This window comes from Lampetra planeri, chromosome 17, assembly GCF_965212315.1.
Source record: "Lampetra planeri chromosome 17, kcLamPlan1.2.h2, whole genome shotgun sequence".
Taxonomy (NCBI): Eukaryota; Metazoa; Chordata; class Hyperoartia; order Petromyzontiformes; family Petromyzontidae; genus Lampetra; species Lampetra planeri.
This window is the reverse complement of record NC_136123.1, coordinates 297,893-319,443: the sequence shown is the minus strand read 5'-3', so window position 1 is coordinate 319,443 and position 21,551 is coordinate 297,893. Positions and strand designations below refer to the sequence as shown.

General features: G+C 59.3%; 1 protein-coding gene across 6 annotated transcripts in view; it reads right to left on the bottom strand.

The window, feature by feature from the left end:
- LOC144723215 (engulfment and cell motility protein 1-like) overlaps nucleotides 1-21,551 on the bottom strand; it is a 37,961-nt gene that overhangs the window by 16,311 nt on the left and 99 nt on the right. For 2 of the 6 annotated variants that reach the window (XM_078601760.1, XM_078601765.1), the window contains exons 2-15: nucleotides 14,524-14,942; nucleotides 13,561-13,601; nucleotides 12,540-12,615; nucleotides 11,153-11,203; nucleotides 10,537-10,700; nucleotides 10,005-10,040; nucleotides 8,765-8,864; nucleotides 7,993-8,144; nucleotides 7,310-7,403; nucleotides 5,510-5,560; nucleotides 4,647-4,769; nucleotides 4,348-4,482; nucleotides 3,276-3,380; nucleotides 2,376-2,484 (exon numbers count right to left, since the gene is read on the bottom strand). In XM_078601760.1, coding sequence (XP_078457886.1) covers nucleotides 2,376-2,484; nucleotides 3,276-3,380; nucleotides 4,348-4,482; nucleotides 4,647-4,769; nucleotides 5,510-5,560; nucleotides 7,310-7,403; nucleotides 7,993-8,144; nucleotides 8,765-8,864; nucleotides 10,005-10,040; nucleotides 10,537-10,700; nucleotides 11,153-11,203; nucleotides 12,540-12,615; nucleotides 13,561-13,601; nucleotides 14,524-14,601 — 1,315 coding nt within the window. In that variant the 5' untranslated portion in view covers nucleotides 14,602-14,942. Of the gene's footprint in view, nucleotides 1-2,375; nucleotides 2,485-3,275; nucleotides 3,381-4,347; nucleotides 4,483-4,646; nucleotides 4,770-5,509; nucleotides 5,561-7,309; nucleotides 7,404-7,992; nucleotides 8,145-8,764; nucleotides 8,865-10,004; nucleotides 10,041-10,536; nucleotides 10,701-11,152; nucleotides 11,204-12,539; nucleotides 12,616-13,560; nucleotides 13,602-14,523; nucleotides 14,943-21,400; nucleotides 21,506-21,551 lie in introns of those variants that run through there. The other 4 variants (XM_078601761.1, XM_078601762.1, XM_078601763.1 and 1 more) reach the window with 4 other exon arrangements.

The window sequence follows — 21,551 nt, the reverse complement described above, 5'->3', positions numbered from 1 at the left end:
CAACCACACAACACACTGCACAACCACAGACACCGCCACACACACACCACCCACCACCAAACACACACTGCACGCCACACGACGCCACACACACCGCACATCAGCACACACACACCGCACACTACCACACGACACACCACCACACACACCACACATACCACACAGACCACACGACAACGCACCACACACACCGCACATCACCATACACACACACCGCACACCGCCACACACCACATACCACCCCATATACACCGCACACCACCCCACACACACCGCTACACACACACCGCACACCACCCCACACACACTGCACACCGCCACACACACACGCACCGCACACCGCCACGCACACACCGCACACCGCCACACACACACCGCACACCACACGGTCACACGAACCGCACACCACCACACACACACACCACAACACGCACACCGCCACATACACACTGCACACCTCACCACACACACCACACACACTACTACACAACACACACCCGTAACACCTCGTGACAACACACACACACACCCAGTCACCGCGTGTCACACAGAGGAGTCGCGCGCCACGACGAGAGGTCGTGACCCGGCTGCCGAGCGGCGGGAGCGGTCGCCGCTGTTTGTGAATTCGGCTTCTGAAGACGAATCCCTCCGCCTCCTCCTCCTACACCTCCTCCTCTTCCTCCTCCTCCTCCTCCTCACCGGGAAGGCAGGGCGACCCGAGGTTACCACGCTCCGCCACGCAGAGCGGAGCGTGGCGTGGGTCGCTCACCGGGCCCCCCCCCACGGACCGTGCCGCCCGAGGCGCTCATTGAACCGCTCGGAGCGTCTGCGGGATGACTCACAGAGCGTCTGCGTGTGCCGTGTACTCTGCGTGTACTCTGCGTGCCGTGTACTCTGCGTGTACTCTGCGTGCCGTGTACTCTGCGTGTATTCTGCGTGTGCCGTGTACTCTGCGTGCCGTGTACTCTGCGTGTACTCTGCGTGCCGTGTACTCTGCGTGTACTCTGCGTGTGCCGTGTACTCTGCGTGTGCCGTGTACTCTGCGTGTGCCGTGTACTCTGCGTGTACTCTGCGTGTGCCGTGTACTCTGCGTGTGCCGTGTACTCTGCGTGTGCCGTGTACTCTGCGTGTACTCTGCGTGTGCCGTGTACTCTGCGTGTGCCGTGTACTCTGCGTGTACTCTGCGTGTGCCGTGTACTCTGCGTGTGCCGTGTACTCTGCGTGTGCCGTGTACTCTGCGTGTGCCGTGTACTCTGCGTGTACTCTGCGTGTGCCGTGTACTCTGCGTGTGCCGTGTACTCTGCGTGTACTCTGTGTGCCGTGTACTCTGCGTGTACTCTGCGTGTGCCGTGTACTCTGCGTGTGCCGTGTACTCTGCGTGTACTCTGCGTGCCGTGTACTCTGCGTGTACTCTGTGTGCCGTGTACTCTGCGTGCCGTGTACTCTGCGTGTACTCTGCGTGCCGTGTACTCTGCGTGCCGTGTACTCTGCGTGTACTCTGCGTGTATTCTGCGTGTGCCGTGTACTCTGCGTGCCGTGTACTCTGCGTGTACTCTGCGTGCCGTGTACTCTGCGTGCCGTGTACTCTGCGTGTACTCTGCGTGTGCCGTGTACTCTGCGTGTGCCATGTACTCTGCGTGTACTCTGCGTGTGCCGTGTACTCTGCGTGTGCCGTGTACTCTGCGTGTGCCGTGTACTCTGCGTGTACTCTGCGTGTGCCGTGTACTCTGCGTGTGCCGTGTACTCTGCGTGTACTCTGCGTGTGCCGTGTACTCTGCGTGTACTCTGCGTGTGCCGTGTACTCTGCGTGTACTCTGCGTGTGCCGTGTACTCTGCGTGCCGTGTACTCTGCATGTACTCTGGGTGTGCCGTGTACTCTGCGTGCCGTGTACTCTGCATGTACTCTGCGTGTGCCGTGTACTCTGCGTGCCGTGTACTCTGCATGTACTCTGCGTGTGCCGTGTACTCTGCGTGTGCCGTGTACTCTGCATGTACTCTGCGTGTGCCGTGTACTCTGCGTGCCGTGTACTCTGCATGTACTCTGCGTGTGCCGTGTACTCTGCGTGTGCCGTGTACTCTGCGTGTACTCTGCGTGTGCCGTGTACTCTGCGTGTGCCGTGTACTCTGCGTGTGCCGTGTACTCTGCGTGCCGTGTACTCTGCATGTACTCTGCATGTACTCTGCGTGTGGCGTGTACTCTGCGTGTGCCGTGTACTCTGCATGTACTCTGCGTGTGCCGTGTACTCTGCGTGCCGTGTACTCTGCATGTACTCTGCGTGTGCCGTGTACTCTGCGTGTGCCGTGTACTCTGCGTGCCGTGTACTCTGCATGTACTCTGCGTGTGCCGTGTACTCTGCGTGCTGTGCGGTACCCACGCGGCTCTCCCACGTGCAGCGTCTCACACAGCATCCCCGTCAGCTCGATGCTGCTGCGTCCAAACGGGCACTCGTGCTTGTCGTCACGGCAACTGTTCTCCAGCACGAGCTGTGATGCCGCACACACAGACGTGCACACGCAGACGATCAAACACACACACACACACAAAGACACACCAAAGATCCCCCGTATAGCCTTAACAGACCGTAGGAGCAAGTGCTGCTAGCAAGCACCTATGAAGGCCGGAACGGCACACGAGGGGGTGGATGGCCAGCACCACGCCCGACCGCCTTTGTCTCCCCAGTGGCGATGTTTACACACCACACCGGGTACTCATTTGAGGCTGAGTCGACCTAGGGGAGGCCCAGGACCGGTTCAGATAATCGTCACTGGGTCGCTAGGTTCATAGCGCAGCGCGCTAACCGCTACACTACCGCTCCCCCCCCGTACACACACACACAAAGACACCCGAACATACATCCATACAGACGGACTGACACACACCCAGGCAACTGAGGGACAGACAACACAACGCTCCTCATGCATTGCCAGGGAGTGCGGTGTGTGTTTGGTAGAGCCGCCCCCCTTTACCCCGGGGCATCTCAGAACGCTCGCCGCACAACAAGCAACTCGCATCTCAAACAATCGCATTCACAAGGGCTCCCTCGGCGGCAGCCGTGCGGCACGAGGCCACTCGGTGCCTGGCCTGCGCGCCAGCGTTCGTCTTCCAGCGGGCGGAGACGGCCGCTGCGATGCGGTCTATCCTGGGGGCGCCCCCAGCGGCAGCGTGTCAGTTTTACACCGGCGGGCGACGGCCGCTCTGCGCGAGTCCACTCGGGTGCCGCGCAGGCCGCGTCGGCGAGCGCCGGTCCGGCGGGCGTCGTGTGTCGCCCGCTCACCCGCACGTAGGGGTCCGTGTGGTGCTTGGCAAAGTAGATCATGTTGTCCAGCGCCAGCATGCCCGGCGGGGTCTGCATGAAGTCCAGCGCCGGGTTCACGTGGTTCTGGGGCACGGGGCAACGCGGAGAAACAAAGGCAGGTACGTGCGCAAAGCCAAGGATCTCCTGCGTAGCCTTTGACGGACTGCGGGGCAATTGCTGTTAGCGAGTATCATCATCGCCCGGCGCGGCACACGAGGGAGTGGGTGGTCAGCACCATGCCCGGCCGCCTTTATCTCCCCAGTGCTTATATTTAAACACTGCACAAGGAACTCGTTTTAGGCCGAGTCGAACTAGAAGAGGCCCACCACGACCGATTCAAATATCGCCACTGTAATTGGTCACAAGTGGGAATCGAACTTAGGTCGCCAGGTTCGTAGTGCAGCACGCTAACCACTGTGCCATCGCTCCGCCCACACGCACGCACACAGGGACACACACGCACACAGGGACACGCACGCACACAGGCACACGCACGCACGCTGGCTCACACACGCACGCACGCTGGCTCACACACGCACGCACGCTGGCTCACACATGCACGCTGGCTCACGCACGCACACAGGGACACGCACGCACGCTGGCTCACACACACACGCTGGCTCACACACGCACGCACACAGGCACACGCACACACACAGGGACACGCACGCACACAGGCACACACAGGGACACGCACGCACGCCGGCTCACACACGCACGCACACAGGCACACGCACGCACACAGGGACACGCACGCACACAGGGACACGCATGCACGCTGGCTCACACACACACGCACGCACACAGGGACACGCACGCACACAGGGACACGCACGCACACAGGGACACGCACGCACACAGGCACATGCACGCACACAGGCACACACAGGGACACGCACGCACGCCGGCTCACACACGCACGCACGTCGGTCCCCCCCGCTCGTGATGCTGCTGCCCCCCGCCCCTCGGTGCAGCGCTCCAGGCAATCCGAGTCACCAGTGCGTGGGCTCCCCCTGCCGGGCCGGCTCCACGCAGCGAGCGGCGCACTCACCGTGAAGCCCAGCTTCTTGTAGTCCTTGGAGTAAACTCCCTTGCGCCGGTCGAGCGTTCCCCCGGGGGCGCTCGCCGCCTCCGCCTCCGCGTCGAACGCGATGCGGCACAACTCGAACAGCGTGTCCCTCTGGGCCTGCTCACCCACCACCGCCACCACCACCGCCACGGAACTGCTCAACACCCAGCACCACGTTGTTCCCTGTGCTCCGGTGTCCCCGTGCCCCCATATCTCCGTATCGCTGTGCCCCCCGTGCCCCGTGTCCCCGTGTGACCCCGTGTGACCCCCCCGTGCCTCGCCTGGTCCTGTGGGTCCATCTTGGTCATCATCCGCTCTTCCAGGAGATTGAGCGACAGCACCTGCAGCACGTAGAGCTGGTGCGCCATCTCCGTGCCCACAATCTGCTGGCCCCGGATCACCGACTGAGGGCAAACACCACAAACATCATCACTATCATCTTTACCACCAAGGTCAGAAGGTCAAAGAGAGTTCCTGCTACGACGAGCATTGAGGTGGTACTCATCTCCAGTTGACAACCCTAAGCCAGTGCTAGAAGTTTAATATGGCTGTGGCAGGAGCGCGTCTAAGAACAGGATAACCACTTCTCGATTTAAAGCTTTCGTGACTGCAGGGATTCATCTTCTTGGTTCTTTCGGTAAAGTCACGTAGAAGGGAAATAATAAAAGAATAAAAATAAAACATAATAAAATAATTCTCACTTCCCGACAGACCTGTTCTTCACCTGAGGACGGATGCTTGCGTTGTGGCCGAAACGTCGTGAGAATTATTTTATTGGTTTATTGTTATTATTTAATTATTTCCCTTCTACGTGACTTTACCGAAAGAACCAAGAACAGGATAACCACTGCTTACTTTCTCACAAAGTGGAACTTATTTGATCAATCCTGGAGCGATGATGGGCAGAATCAACCCCTGAAACCAGGATTTGAATTCACAACCTACTGATTGTGAGCCACTCACTCTACCATCACCACCAACATCAGTCATCTCTATCAGTACTATCACCACCATCGTCTTCACAGTCATCACCATCATCATCGTCGTCGTCATCATCATCATCATCACCACCACCACCGTCGTCATCATCATCATCATCATCACCGCTGCCACTTCCTTCGTGGCCACGCACGCGCACACCTACGTTGAGGATGACCGTGCGAAGTTGCTTCTGGCAGGGGCTGTTGGCCAGCTCCTGTATGGGAGAGACAAAGGTGGCTCAGTGTCCGTTCTGTCTGCACCATTCCTTGCGGACACACACAAAGCCCGACGGTGTTCACACAATCACACACTCGCACGCGTACACACTCGCACACTCACGCACTTGCACACTTTCACACTCACAAATGTGCACACTCACGCATACACACTTGTGCATACACACTCATGCACACACTCACAACCGCACTCATGCACTGACAAATTTTTACGCATGCACACTGAAAAACACGCGCACGCACACATGCACACAGGGCTTAATCCGAGCCGGGTTTGTTTGAGTCGGTGACCCCAAAAATACTGTCAGGCCTTGATACACCACATCAAGAATGCCTCTCGCTACGGCTGTGGGTACGACGAGTCACGAAACTCTAGTCTTACGATCGAAAAAATATTCGGTGATAAATTAAGCCCTGCTGTAAATAACAGCGCACGCACGCACACGGCGCTAGCCGGCGCTGGCCGGCGTTGGCCGGCGTTGGCCGGCGTTGGCCGGCGGTGGCCGTACTCACGGTCAGGGGGGCGGTGAGAACCCTACCGGGGTCCTCCTCACTCATCTCTAGCATCCAGTCCAGCTGCGGGGCGCGTGGTTAGAGCGGGCGGCACAGTGGGCGAAGCGCGGTTAGAAGGCGCGGTGTGGTTAACGGGGAGCGTTGCGAGTGAACCGAGCGAGCAGGGAGACGAACGTGGATGCACGCACACAGATACACACAACGCACGCACACAGATACACACAACGCACGCACACAGATACACACAACGCACGCACACAGATACACACAACGCACGCACATAGATACACACAACGCAAGCACACAGATACACACAACGCACGCACATAGATACACACAACGCAAGCACACAGATACACACAACGCAAGCACACAGATACACACAACGCAAGCACACAGATACACACAACGCACGCACACAGATACACACAACGCACGCACACAGATACACACAACGCACGCACACAGATACACACAACGCAAGCATACAGATACACACAACGCAAGCACACAGATACACACAACGCAAGCACACAGATACACACAACGCAAGCACACAGATACACACAACGCACGCACACAGATACACACAACGCAAGCACACAGATACACACAACGCACGCGATCAGACACGACAATATGGCTACACGCACACACACATGCATGCATATTGAGCTTCTTTCGGACCGTACAAAGCCAACCGTGCTAATTGGAGGTGCGAGAGCCTTAACAGACTGTTAAGGCAAGTGCCGTTAGGGAGCACCTATCGAGGCCGGGACGGTGCACGAAGGTGGTGGGTGGCCAGCGTCACGCTCGGCCGCCTTAGTCTCACCAGTGGTGATGTCCACACACTGCACCGGGTACTCATTTGTGACCGATCCGACCTAGGGGAGGCCCAGGACCGGTTCAAATATTCGTCACTGGTGCTGGTTCGAAGCCAACGCGCTAACCATCGCACTGCTGCTCCCCACACTGGTCGACACACACGGGACACCCTGGCGGGAGAGGCCCCACAGGTGACACCGACCGCGAACTCCGAGCAGCACGGTCACGACCCCGATCACAGAACCACCACCAAACATCGCAGTCCCACGCTCTCGCTCTCGACCCCACGGTCTCAGGACCGGTCGCGGCGCCACCGTCACGGCACCACGGTACCACCGTCAGAGCACCAGGGCGACGGTACCGTGGCGACCGCGCCGCGATTGCTATACCACGGATGGCAGCACCTGCTTGGTCTCCTCGGGAGCCTTGAGCAGCAGCGCGTTGAGCAGCGCCACCGCGTTCGTCTGGATCTCTTGGTTGGACCTGCGGCGAGACCGAGAGACACGCGCGTTTCCATCTCCCAGCCCGGCAGAAACACCGAGTCGTGAGCGCCGGTATAGCCAGATGAGATTTTATAGATCGCCGAGTCTCGGGGCTCTATTTCTGGGGCGGGCTCTGCGGTCGGGGGGGGGCGACGTTTTGCGACGCGTTTCCCAATTAAGTAATTTGTGGCGTAAGTTTTCATATTTGGCAAATTTGGACCATGGCGCCAGCACCCGATGGCCGACTCTTCTCCGAACGACGTCGTGGGAACTTTAACGTCCTCTGCGCTCGCGACATTAACCGGGGCGGCATGCCGGATATGAACCTCGCTAACGGCACTCTCCCCGACAGTCAGCCGAGGCTACGGGGGGACCGTGAAGCGTGTGTGTAGGCGCACGTGTGTGCACACGTGTATTCGTGTGTGTACATGCGTGTTTTCGTGCGTGTGTGCGCGTGTGCATGCGTGCATGCGTGCATGTGTGCATGTGTGTGCGCGCGTTTGTACGTGTGTGCGTGCGTGTGTGCATGCGCGCGTGCGTGCGTGTGTGCGTGTGCGCGCTGGTGTGTGTGCGTGCGTGGGGGCCCGTACACTTGCAGGTGGTTGATGAGCTGCCCGACGGTGATCTCCTGCGACACCACGGAGTAGAGGTTGAGGCTGTTGAGCACCATGCACTCGAGGATCGCGAGAGAGCGCTGCAGCAGCGTCGCGTCCAGGTTGGGGGCACGCACGTAGCTCGCGATCTGCCGCACGCCACACGCCACACACGCGATACACGCGACACTCAATGCCTGGACGCCGGCATGGCAGGGCACATGGCACGCAGGACACGTGGTACAAAGGGCACACATGGCACGCGGCAGAGACCACGGCAAGGAAAATGGCCGCCGGCTGCATCACAGAGGTAACAGGCCCTGCAATGTCCTGCTCACTCCACTGCTGGTGGAACCTGGGCCGGGCCTCCATAGCAGGGGACTCTAGCGGGTTCTCGGCCTCCACTTCCACGTTACCCAGACTGTCTTTGAAGTTGCGGGCGTACCCCCACGTGTTACTCCACTGCTCTCAGTCTCCCGGCAATCGACGGCGCTGTTCACACTGCTGGCTGGAGATGGAACCGAACCGGCGTCAGGGAGGAGGGCTGCTTAATGCTCTGTGGAAACCTTCTGGAGGATTCCTGCTGTAAAGGTGGAGTGGGAGTATTCACGGATCACAGGGAGACGCCGGTTCTGAAACGTCGCACTCAGATCCACTGCCCAACGGCGGCCTCGCCGACGGGACGCTACCCCACCGAATGGCGTGGGTGTCGTGAACGTGCGTCAACAACCGCAACTACGCAAATAAAGCCAAGACACACGGCACAAACCTTTTTGACGAAGCTGACCGTCAGGTTATCCCACGAGATGATTCCGTGGTCCATAAGCTCCAGGAAGGCGGTTAGCGTGAAGGCCAGGAGTTCCCCGAGACTGGCGGTCATCCCGGCGTAACGGCATAGTGACGACACGGTGACGACACGGCGACGACACGGCACACGCAGAGCAAGAGCTAGAGCAAGGAGAGGCTGCGCTGGCCCAAGCGTTAGCGGTCGTGCGTTCGGTTAAAGGACGGGGTGCGCTCACGGTCAGAACCGAGCGAGGTCAATGCGGGGTGACAAGATCACGACAGAGTCGCGAGCGGAGTTGCGTGTGAAGCGGTTACAATGGCGAGGTGAGAGTCGGGGAGATCAGTGAACAGCGGTCGGGGTCAGGGGCCCGAGTACAGAATGACTGCGCGACGAGAGAAGTGTCACGAGTACAGGGGTGGTCAGGACCACGGCGTCACCAGTGTCTCTTCAAAATGGGAAGCAAGTCAACCTCGCCCCACATAACTAATACAATTAATAACCAATGTAATCATTACATATGCAGACAATAAATCTCTGCCACATGCCTTCTGGGAGTGCATCATTTCAGTGGCATTGATTTTACGCGAGAAAATCTCTAGACCGGTTTTGACTTTGAGTGTCACGTCAGGCTTGCTCGAGCCGATGCTGATCTGCCAGATGTTGCGGGCAAGGACCCCCTCCGTTAGACATGGGTTCGACATACACATACGTGTGTCTAAAGTGCACAGAGCAATGGTGGCTATCTTGCACGTGGTTGTTTTGTTGGCAGCCGATTAACTAGTGGAGTGGTGGCAGTGATGACATCATCCCAACCGCTGCCATGCCGACTACGTTGCCATCTTACCAGGGCAGCCGCTTCCCACATGGATTTGCGTGCGATTTTTTCTCTCACGGCATTTCAGATCCCGCTGCAACCACCAGCCATTGAACCTGTGGAACATCTCACGAGCATTTTCTGTACTTGGGCCCCGATGTCAGCAGGGCCGTGTTAGGGGTCGGGTCGGCGAGCAGAGGTCGTGTTACGGGTTAGGTCGTAGGCCAAGTCGGGGTCGTCGACGCGACGCACGAGCCCGACTGACAGAGGTTGCGCGTTCAGCAGGCACGGCGGCGAAGTGGCCAGGCGTGGAGACTGCAGAAGAGGAGGAGGAAGAGTTAGAGCGAGACGCGTGGAGAGTTAGTCTCGAGACGAGGTGGGGGGGCGGGGGGGTGGGCAGTCCCTTACCACGCCTTCATCATCTTCTGCAGTTTCACATAGCGTCTGCAAAACGTCAACACTGCGCATGTCACAGCATCCCGCACGCCGCTCCACAACAAACGCACTCGCAGATCGTGCCGAGTGCGTGCGCGTATTTTTGCGTGTATCTATGAATGGTGTGTGTGCACTCATTTACCTACTCACTCACTCTAACATCACACACAAGACGAAGATCCCCCTGTAGTCTAAACAGACTGTCGGGGCAAGTGTTGTCAGCGAGCGCCTATAAAGGCCAGCATGGCACACGAGGGGGTGGGTGGCCAACACCACGCCCGGCCGCCTTTGTCTCCCTCGTGGCATTGTTTAAGCATTGCACCAGGTCCTCATTTGAGGCCGAGTCGACCTTGGGGAGACCCGGGACCAGTTCAGATAACCGTTATCGGCGTCGGCCATGAATAGGAATCGAACTCGGTACGCCGTGTCCGTAACGCGGCGCGCTAACCGCTGCACCGCCGCTCCTCCGGCCCCACGCGTACCGACCAGGCGAGCGCTCACTCACTCGACATCCACCATCTGCGTGAGAGCGGCGATGCCGTCGCGGGCGATGAACTCGCGGGCGAAGGAGGGGTCGGCGGCCAGCTTGGCGAGGCTCTTCACGGCCTCCAGCTTCGCCTCCATGCTGGTGGAGAGCAGCTTCTCGTGCAGCTCCCGCGCCATGCGCTCCTAGGCAAGGCCACGCAGATTAAGGTCCCCGTCGTGGCCTACGCAGGCCGCCGGGGCGAGTGCCGTGTGCGGGCACCTGCGAAGGCCGGAACGGCGCATGAGGTGGTGGCGTGCGGCTAGCGCCACGCTTTGTTTCCCCAATGCTAATGTTTACACGCAGCACCAAGTACTCATCTCAGGTTAAGACAACCTACGGGAGAGGCCTAGGACCGGTAATTGGAGCTGTAATTGAATTTGAGTTGCTGAGTTCATAGTGTAGTGCAGTGTGCCAACCACAACACTTGTTACAGCACGCACACACACACACTCGCCCACACCACACAGCGCACCACCGCACACACACACTCGCCCACACCACACACACACTCGCCCACAACACACACACACTCGCCCACACCACACACACACTCGCCCACACCACCCAGCGCACCGCCACACACGCGGTAGCGCACCTGTGACACGGCGAGCTTGAGAATCGCTCCATTCTTGACGTCGTTGCGATTCTGGGAGGCGAGACACGATGGCGCACGGTCACGGAGGAAATTAAGCCGCCACGCTCCGCAGGGTTCACGACTCACGGAGACGAGAGCCGCTATGGGAATGTGCCATTTCCCCCAGGCGGGCCCAGCCTGCTCCGGTCCCCCCATAAGACCGCGGGGCTGTGGGGCGGAGGGAGATTTCATCATCAACTGGCCTCAGGGCAGGGGACCTACGATTCTGGAGCCACAGGAATCTGAACCGCCGCAGCCACGCCGCCCCCTCCTCCCCCCGAGCCCCCCAGGTCCCGTGACCCGTGCCACCAAACGCTCCCCACGTGTGCATCTGCCGACCACATGTGCGGCTCCCGCACAGAGGGTGGTGGGAGAGCTGGAGGAGAGAGCTAAGGAAGATGGAGGAGAGGGTTTCGAGAGGAGGAGCTGGAGGAGAGAGGTAAGGGAGGAGGAGGAGCTGGGAGGGAGAGCTGGGGTGAGTTGTGGCACTTGGGAGATGCAACAGGGAAGGGCCACAAGTGCATGCGGGGGAACAGTCCAACCCACGATCATGACGATTACGATTATGATGGTGATGGCAATGATGACGATTGCAATGATGAAGGTGGTGGTAACGAGGGCCCTTTGCAGAGTGTTCGCACCGCGTCACACCTCGCTCACGCTCGCTCAGCCGCGTTGTTTCCCTGTGACCTGGTGAGCAAAGAAATGGTCTCCGTGGAAGGAGGAACATCTGTGCCAGCTAGAAACATTCTGAGTTGGCTGGGGCATGTAGCCCGCATCCCCAGCCACCGCATGCCCAAGCAGCTTCTGTTTGGCCGAATAGAGGAGGCTAAATGGGCATGGTACACACTAGAGAAGAGATGGACTGATGTGGTTTAGAATGATGTGGAGCTGATTGGACTTGCCAATTATCGGTACCAGCGGTGTCCAGATTGGCCTCAATGGAGGAGGCTCATGAAGGATGATACAGGGCCCTGGGAGGCAGTCGCCCTCCAATAACAAAATAATGCAGAGAAACGACGCACCTGGGTCTGTCCCGTGACCCCCTGCCAGTGAGTCTTTGACAACTCACGTGGTCTCAAAGTGCACCTAGCCTGGCACAAGCACTGTGGTGACATAACTGCTGCTTCGTGGCGAATGGCAGCCGTTGTTGATGTTGTTGGGGAGCTGCGGGGAGCTGGAGGCGATGTCACAAACAGCTGCGACAGTGGGCACAGAAGAGAATGAACCTCACGTTGCCATCACAACCGCCCGGGACCGTGGACAGGGGTTAGACTTAGGGTTATTGGGTCGGGGGTTCGACTCGGGGTTCGACTCGGGGTCATTGGGTCGGGGCGACGGTCGGCACCTTCTCTGTTATGTAGAACTCCGTGTTGCCGTCTCCGTACTGCAGCGTGAACTGCGCCGGGTCCGGCAGCTTCCATCTGCAAGGCCGGTGGAAGGGGAGGGGGGAGTGACCTCTTGGCGCCCGGCACACCGCGTCCCGTATCCTCTCTCACGCTGCGAGTCGCACGCCCGCTCCGCTCTCCCACAGCAGCCGGGAAATATCCGGCGAGAAAACGGCGGTGGCCCAGCGGCGGCGACGGAGCGCGGCGCCCGCCACCGCTGGCACGCGCTCGCCCCGCGGGCCCGCAAACAAGCGTGCCATTATTCACTGTGCCCGGCACGGCCCCACCCACTCACCCCCCCGGGGGGCCCCTACCCCACCCAGGGAAACAAATGCCATGGGATGTGAAAAGAGCGCGAATTAAGATGTCCGCACATCGAGGGGATGCAGCGGCACAGTGAGCGGTGTGTGTGTCTGTGTGTGTGTCTGTGTGTGTGTCGGTGTGTGTGTCGGTGTGTGTGTCGGTGTGTGTGTCGGTGTGTGTGGAGTGTATATAGTGAGTATGTGGTGTGTATGTGTGTGGGGAGTGTCTGGTGCATGAGCGGTGGGATGGAGTGAGGGGATGAGGGGGAGGAACAAGAGCACTGCCTTCAGTGCCAGAATCACGGGGAGCAGCGTCCGTGTCACCCTCCTGTCTCCGTGTCACCCGTGTCTCTCCGTGTCACCCGCGTCTTTCCGTGTCACCCGCGTCTCCCCGTGTCACCCGCGTCTCCCCGTGTCACCCGCGTCTCCCCGTGTCACCCGCGTCTCCCCGTGTCACCCGCGTCTCCCCGTGTCTACCCGTGTCACCCTCCTGTCTCCGTGTCACCCGCGTCTCCCCGTGTCACCCGCGTCTCCCACGTCTCCCCGTGTCACCCGCGTGTCCCCGTGTCACCCGCGTCTACCCGTGTCACCCTCCTGTCTCCGTGTCACCCGCGTCTCCCCGTGTCACCCGCGTCTCCCGCGTCTCCCCGTGTCACCCGCGTGTCCCCGTGCCACTTACGTTTCGCACACCTCCTGCACGATGGCGCTCAGCGGCTTCTTCTGTAACAGAGAAACGCGTATCAGTGTCCCGCACAGCCTGGCTCACACACCTCATCATCGTCCTCGCCGCCATCATTCCCACTGCTGGTTGAAGATCTCCCCAAGCCACCATCTCTCACGACGGTCTTGCGACGTAACGATCTATCCGGTTCGCCCTCCCCGCTCCATCCACGTCAGCGGACATAATCATCTCCCGCCTTGGGCTGCCATTCCGTCACTAACCCCGACCGCCGGCCGGCACCCGTCGTCGTCGTCGTTGTCGCCGAGTGACTAAACCGTGGCGTCTCCAAGCCGGCATCAGGGCCACCGATCTCGTGGTCTCCGGCACGCCGCTGGCGTTCGCCGCCGAAGGCCTCGCCGTGCTCACACTACGAGCTTCACTCCTGCGCCGTGGAGCCGCTCACTGCGGTCGCCACCGAATTGCGTTCCGCGGCACGCCCTGACGACGCGACTCTCCTGGGCGCCAGCGGTAGTCGCGAGTTTGGCTTCCCGTTGCGCGGGAGTTGAGCGTCGTCATGTTTTTACGCAGCGCTGGCCTCCCGGTAAGAGCCGAGTTGGCTTCAGCTCTCCACCTACGGCTCACTCGAGGCAAGCTGCCAAGCGGCCTTCCAACCGTGGCGACGTTACATTCCCACGACGCTCGGAACACGCACGCTCTCGGTCGCACGACGGACCGGCAGACCGAATGCTATTGTTGCGTGGGGTTACGTCGAGTTGGCGCAGGAATACGAGCGTGTTTAATGGGTGGCTAAGCCACTAATTTTAAACTGAAATCATTTAATTTTTAATGTCACGACACAACTATGTTGTCAGGAAATAATGTTTTAAAAACAGGAAACCGATGCATTTCCGAACGGACGTCACGACCATTGCGCATCTCATCCCGTTCGATGCACCGCGCCGCGCCGTGCGGGCACGTCACCTGGTCGATCTCGATGAAGAGCGGGAACTGGTCGAGGTACTGGATGGCGACCTTCACCACGTCCTGCGGGGGAGGCATCGCCACGGCGACGCAGCCGGGCCAGCGGGCAGAAAGATGGACAGAGGGCGACAGAGAGACAGAACTACAGAGACAGAGAGGGAGCGAGGCGAAAATTGAGGGGTGGCGGGAAAAAGATCGAGGGAGAAGACAGAGAGAAAGCCGAAGAGGCAGAGAGAACGAGACAATGACAGAGAGACAAAGAGGGAAACGGAAAAAGAGGGAGTCACAGTGAAACGGACAGAGAGAGAGAGAGGAGCCGGGGGGCCGGGAGGCGGGGACCCGGAGTGGGGGTGGCGCTGGAGTGAGGAGAGCGACGAGGGGGCGGCGAAGTCACGCGGAGGACCTCGATGCCTTGGCCCCTGCCAAGGAGGAAGAGGAGGAAGAGGAGGAAGAGGAGGGGAATGATGACACAGTTTTACTTATCGCGCCGCACATCACTCCGCGGCGCGTCCTTCATCCCCGCCCAACGCCTCCAACTCTCACGCCTGGAATTCTTTAAGTGTGACTGAGATGCAGCAGCAACAGCAGCAGCCGCGCATAAACTTTCACAAATGCGTGAAATTGGCGACGGCAAAAACAGGTCGCCTCCAATCGTAGAGACGCGGGGACGCGGCGTAGCTGATTCACGCGCGTGCTGCGTCTTCAGGGTTCTGCGTCTCGGGGTTGCGCTGGGATGGCAAGCGCTGCGACAGGGCCAGTGGTGGCGGAGGTTCAGTTTTGTAACGAGCTTCAAAGGACGCGAGGCCCAGACAGTGCGGGCCGCACTTCCGCATACTGACGAGGCCACAGCGGCCCAACGACACGGACAGCGTCCGGCTGCGTGGATACACACGTGTACACACACGGCTACAGCCACACCGTCTCAACAACACATACGCACGCGTCTAGACAGGCAGGCTACAGCTGCACATGCAGCCACGTGCACATACCCACACGTGCGTGCACACACACACACACGCGCACACACACGCGCGCGCAACCGTGCAAACACACAGCACATGCACACGCACAAAAACAGATGCCCGCACCACACCCACACGCGCATGATCGTTGAGGGCAGTGCGGACACAAGCGGAGGCAGAGACGCAGGCGGCACGGTCACACAGCACCCAGTGAGCGACACAGCGAGATTGCTGCTACAGGCATTGTGCTCCGCACGCACGCGGGTGGCGGTAGTGGTGGCGATGGTGGCGATGATGATGAAGGTGCCGTCGATGATTGTGAACATTACGGCGATGTAGATACCGACGACGGTAATCGTGACCACGTCGATGTCGATGATCGAGGTGACAATGTGATGATCGTGATGATGAGGACGATGTTGGTGATGCCGGGCTCACAGGCGGCAGGCCACGTCGTTGCCGGAGCGACCGTGTGGAGGCCACAGCGGCCGCCGCTGCTCCCAGTCTCCGCGTTTCCACGTGAACCCTCCCACTGGTGCAGCAGCAGCAGCAGCTCGTTACCTTGGCAACAACAAGCCGCCTAATCACCGAGCGGCACGCGCTGCCTGCACCGGGGAGCCGCTTGCCGCCACTACGGCAAACTATCACCACTACCACCTATACCGCAACTACCACCGCGACCTTGGGCACCACCGCCACCACCACCACCATAACAATGAACTGCCACCACCACCAGCACCGCCACTACCACCACGACCACTGCCATCATCACCGCCCATCACTGCTGCATTCACCAACACCACTGCTGTGGTGAACAGCCATTATTTACTGCCACCAGCAGTGCCACCACCACTACCACAAGGTGGGTGATTATGTATGTGGTTGAGTGGGTGGGTGGTTGATTTGTTGGTTGGCTGGGTGGGGGAAACTGCTGGACACTGCCGACATTGGTTGTGGCTCGCACCCGGCAGCGGTGGGCACCGGGAGAGGACTCTGCCACCACCGGGCAATGGTGCCCTCAGGTGCCCAGCGATCTCCTCCCAAATTGCGGCCATCGCACGTTCGGCCCAATCTCGGCTCCGCACTGAAAACCAATTCAGGCGTATTGCGTGGCCACCCGACTCCAGGACCGGCTCAACTGCCCGGTGGTCACTCAAAGGGCGAGTAGCGAATCTAAAGGGCCCGAGGGCCAGGACGGCAAGGCCTGCATCGCCCGTGCGGAGACGCTCATCCCGGCAGAGTCGTGGCGGGGACCAGGCAGGCCCGAGAGGGGCCACGGGACGGGCCGGGCGAGCGGGAAACTCCTCGAGGCACCCGGAGGCTTTCAGATGCAAACGAGGAGCGCCGGAGGTGACGGCTCAAGGCGCGGGTCCCACGGCCGCCCCCCCCCCCATTCATCGCCGTGCCCCCACTCTCGGGGCACGGGGAGAGAGAGCGAGAGAGTGATCGTCTTTCCGCTCACACGCACACAGCCACATAAAACCACTTACGCAATCACACGGGCACGCATACTAAACTACTTACAGCCACCTACACAGTCGCACATAAACAAAACTACCCAAACACAGAGCCACAAAGATCCCCCCGTGTAGCTTTTACGGATTGTTGCAGCAAGTGCTTTTAGCGAGCACCTAAGAGGGCGGGGTTTGGGTGGCCAGCACCATGTCCGGCCTTTGTTTCCTCACTCTTCATGTTTACACACCTCACCAGAGACACTGCCACTCACTCACATGTATTTGTTTTGTAGAGACATGTTGTAAGTCAATCATGGACTGGGTGTCTTTGCGGGTGTATGGGTTCCCTTTGTGAGTCTGTGGATCTCTATGTAAGTCTATGGGTCTCAGTGGTGGAGCATGGTTGGCACGGGCCCTGATGCCAAAAATGAAATGGGGCCTCCAATGTCCAATTTCTCCCCTCTTATCGTAGGCTGGCACCTGAGCACAGGGTCCTCTGTGCAGCTGCACTGCCTGTACACTCAACAACCACACCACTGCCTGGACATTCGGCACCCTCGCCAGGGAGCGCAGGTAAACGGTGAACACCTCCACACGGCGAGTGTTTGGGCTGAGAGGCGTGTAGTGGGCCTCTTCAGGCCCAGAGGAATGCAGTGCTGAGACTGTGGCACGGGGAGGGAGGGAGGGCACGAGGAGGGGACAGGGACCTCAAACGAGCAGCAGGGGTCAGGTCCGTGCCGAGGCCCCCACATCAAAGGAAACGCCCTCTCCTTCACGACCTCACGACCCTACGCCAAATCCCACTCAACCACGGGGAGTGAAGCATGCGTTTTCCTCTCTCCCCGCTCTCCCCCAGGCACTCTCTCCCCGCTCTCTCTCCTCATCTTGGAGAGTGAATCACTCCCGCCCAAGAGGAAGCGAGACGCGCAAGCGCCCGTGGCAGGAAGTCACGAGGCCCCGGACGAGAAACCGAGGAAGCAGCGGCTGCTCGAGATAAGGATGTGCGCAGGGGGTAGGGGAGCAGCACACACCACACCACCACGCCCCACCGGTGGCTCAGAGCCCGCACCACCACCACCACGCCCCACCGGTGGCTCAGAGCCCGCACCACCACCACCACGCCCCACCGGTGGCTCAGAGCCCGCACCACCACCACCACGCCGCACCGGTGGCTCAGAGCCCGCACCACCACCACCACGCCCCACCGGTGGCTCAGAGCCCGCACCACCACCACCACGCCCCACCGGTGGCTCAGAGCCCGCACCACCACCACGCTGCACCGGTGGCTCAGAGCTCGCACCACCACCACCACGCCGCACCGGTGGCTCAGAGCCCGCACCACCACCACCACCACGCCCCACCGGTGGCTCAGAGCCCACACCACCACCACCACGCCCCACCGGTGGCTCAGAGCCCGCACCACCACCACCACCACGCCCCACCGGTGGCTCAGAGCCCACACCACCACCACCACGCCCCACCGGTGGCTCAGAGCCCGCACCACCACCACCACGCTGCACCGGTGGCTCAGAGCCCGCACCACCACCACCACGCTGCACCGGTGGCTCAGAGCCCACACCACCACCACCACGCCCCACCGGTGGCTCAGAGCCCGCACCACCACCACCACGCCGCACCGGTGGCTCAGAGCCCACACCACCACCACCACGCCCCACCGGTGGCTCAGAGTCCACACCACCACCACCACGCCCCACCGGTGGCTCAGAGCCCACACCACACCGTAACCAACCAGCAGTGGCTTCTAGACCACAACACGACTCCTCACACCCAGCACGCGCCACACCCTACTGGTAACTCAGAGCTCACAGCACAACCACCCCCATTTAACCACAACCACCATAACTCAACCACAACCATCTTCACTCAACCGCAACCACCATCACTCAACCACAGCCACCCCACCCCGCCCGGCAGCGTCTCGCCTGCCCCCCGGCACACACGCCGCAGGGCCCCCCCCCCCCCCAGCTGTCATCATACCCAGCGGCTGGGGCTTCCAGGTGGCCAGGGCATAACAGTTCGGCTCGGAACCTTGAATCCATCTTTGCAGAAATATGAGTGTCAAATACAAGAATGAGTGGTGGGCTTTCTCTGATTGTTTTCATTCTGTAGGAAGCCAAACTTTCATTAATTAGAATGATTCTGCATGTTAACCAGGAAAGCCTCAAGGCTCGGTGGGCCCTGGCAAGTTCTCGCAGGAGGGGATGATTTTGCTGCTACGTGAAATCCCAATTGAGTAATTTGCAGATAATTCAGCATTATGATGTTTGACCAATAGGGTTACACTGTGTGTGTCTTTAGCAATGGGAGGAGGAAACACAAACATAACAGGGGGAGGACATACAAACTCCAACAACAACAGATGCCATTCGCCACTAAGTGGCAGTGACATCACCCCAACGCTTGTGCCAGGCTAGGTGTACTTTGAGACCACATGCAATGTGGAAGGCTCGCTGGCAGGTGGTCAGGGGACAGACCTCTGTGTTATGGGTTGGCTGAGATGACCGGCAGATGTACCACCTGTGCTCCCTACTGTGCAAACTTGCTGCATTTTATCCACCCGGCGCTCCCCTTGTTGTTGTGAGCGTCGCTCCTCTGCCCTCCGTTGCTGTTGTTGGTGATTGCCGCGAACTGCCCAGTAGCAGCGCCCTCCACGGTCACGGCAGGCAACATGACCCAACCAATGCAACCTCACCTGCCGAAGGAGCTCACTGATACGACTGTGTTCAGAGCATCCAAGGATCTGCGAGCTCCTCACACAATGGAGTCCCGTTAAACCCATAATGGTTTGTAGGCAGGTCAGCCGGAATGTTTCTAAACGGCGCAAATGTTCCTACATTGGGATCCACGTTTCGCAGGTATAGAGAAGAGAGGGCATAAACTGTGGCCGAAAAGACCAGAAGCTTCGTATGGAGCGACAGGCCAGGTCGGTTCAATACAGCAATGTGGAATGCAAGCTCCACACACTCACTCTCGCTCTTACTAATTCACACTCTCGAGTCAATAGAACAGGGAGAGAACATACAAACTCCACACTGCCTGAATGGAATTCATGGCCAGACATCTCAAGGGAGCAGGGAGAGACCTCCTGGGCGAGATTCCTAAGACTCGCCGGGGCTGTGCCGGTTCGCGGTAACAGCGGGACTCGGGCGCGTGTGAACCCCAGAGCGCTGTCACTGAAGAAGGCGGCGCAGCAACAACAACATCAACAACATCAACAACAACAGCAGCAGCAACAACAGCAGCAACAACAACATCAACAACAACAGCAGCAACAGCAACAACATCAACAACATCAACAACAACAGCAGCAACAACAGCAGCAACAACAGCAACATCAACAACAACAACATCAACAACATCAACAACAACAGCAGCAACAACAGCAGCAACAACAGCAGCAACAACAGCAACAACATCAACAACAACAGCAGCAACAACAGCAGCAACAACAGCAACAACAACAACATCAACAACAACAGCAGCAACAACAGCAACCCGCAGGGCCCAGCTGCTGGGCGCTGCTGGGGTCAGCGGCCAGTCCCTACCTCACTGCACCCGACACGGCGCAGAGTGAAGCAGTGTCACCAAATAATGTACTGCGTGTGTGTACTGCGTGTGTGTACTGCGTGTGTGTACTGTGGGTGTGTACTTTGCGTATTGTCACGTGTACGCTGCGTGTGTATTGTGTGTGTACTGTGTGTGTGTACTGTGTGTGTGTACTGTGTGTATTGTCACGTGTACGCTGCGTGTGTACTGTGTGTGTGTACTGTGTGTGTGTACTGTGTGTGTGTACTGTGTGTGTGTACTGTGTGTATTGTCACGTGTACGCTGCGTGTGTATTGTGTGTGTACTGTGTGTGTGTACTGTGTGTGTGTACTGTGTGTGTGTACTGTGTGTGTGTACTGTGTGTGTGTACTGTGTGTATTGTCACGTGTACGCTGCGTGTGTACTGCGCCGTCAGGGGAAGGACACCAGGCGGAGAGAGCGGCGGCGGCATGCGGCTAACACCGCGGCGGCAGCAGCAGCAGCACATCGCCACTATCCCACAGCCCCCATCACTACCCGTGCCGTCGTTATGGGCACCATACCCAAAATAAAAACAAAACACCGATTGCGACCACCAACCCTCACCATCCCATCGTCACCACCATAACCACGATAAAAACGTTACTGTCGCAACCACCATCGATCATCAACTACCATAATCACCAGAAAAACCACTCCGACCACAACCACCAGCACCGCTACCAGTCACCGCCGTGATCACGGCCACTTCATCGCCACCATCATCGTGAGCGCCAAGACTCCAGCGGGGTCGACACCACCATCATCACAACAATCCCCAATCACCACCATCAACACCACAATCACCACCACAACCACCACCACAATCACCACCACAACCACCACCACAATCACCACCACAACCACCACCATCACCAGGCGCTCGAGTTCCGCGCCGGCCGTGCGAAGCGCCGGGAGCGCTCTGCGGGGATGGAGGCCCCGAGGGGTTGACCCCTGGGGAGCTGCAGGGACGCGGGTCGGGGCGACTGACCAAAGAGCAGGAGAGACAGACAGCGGCACCCTCTCA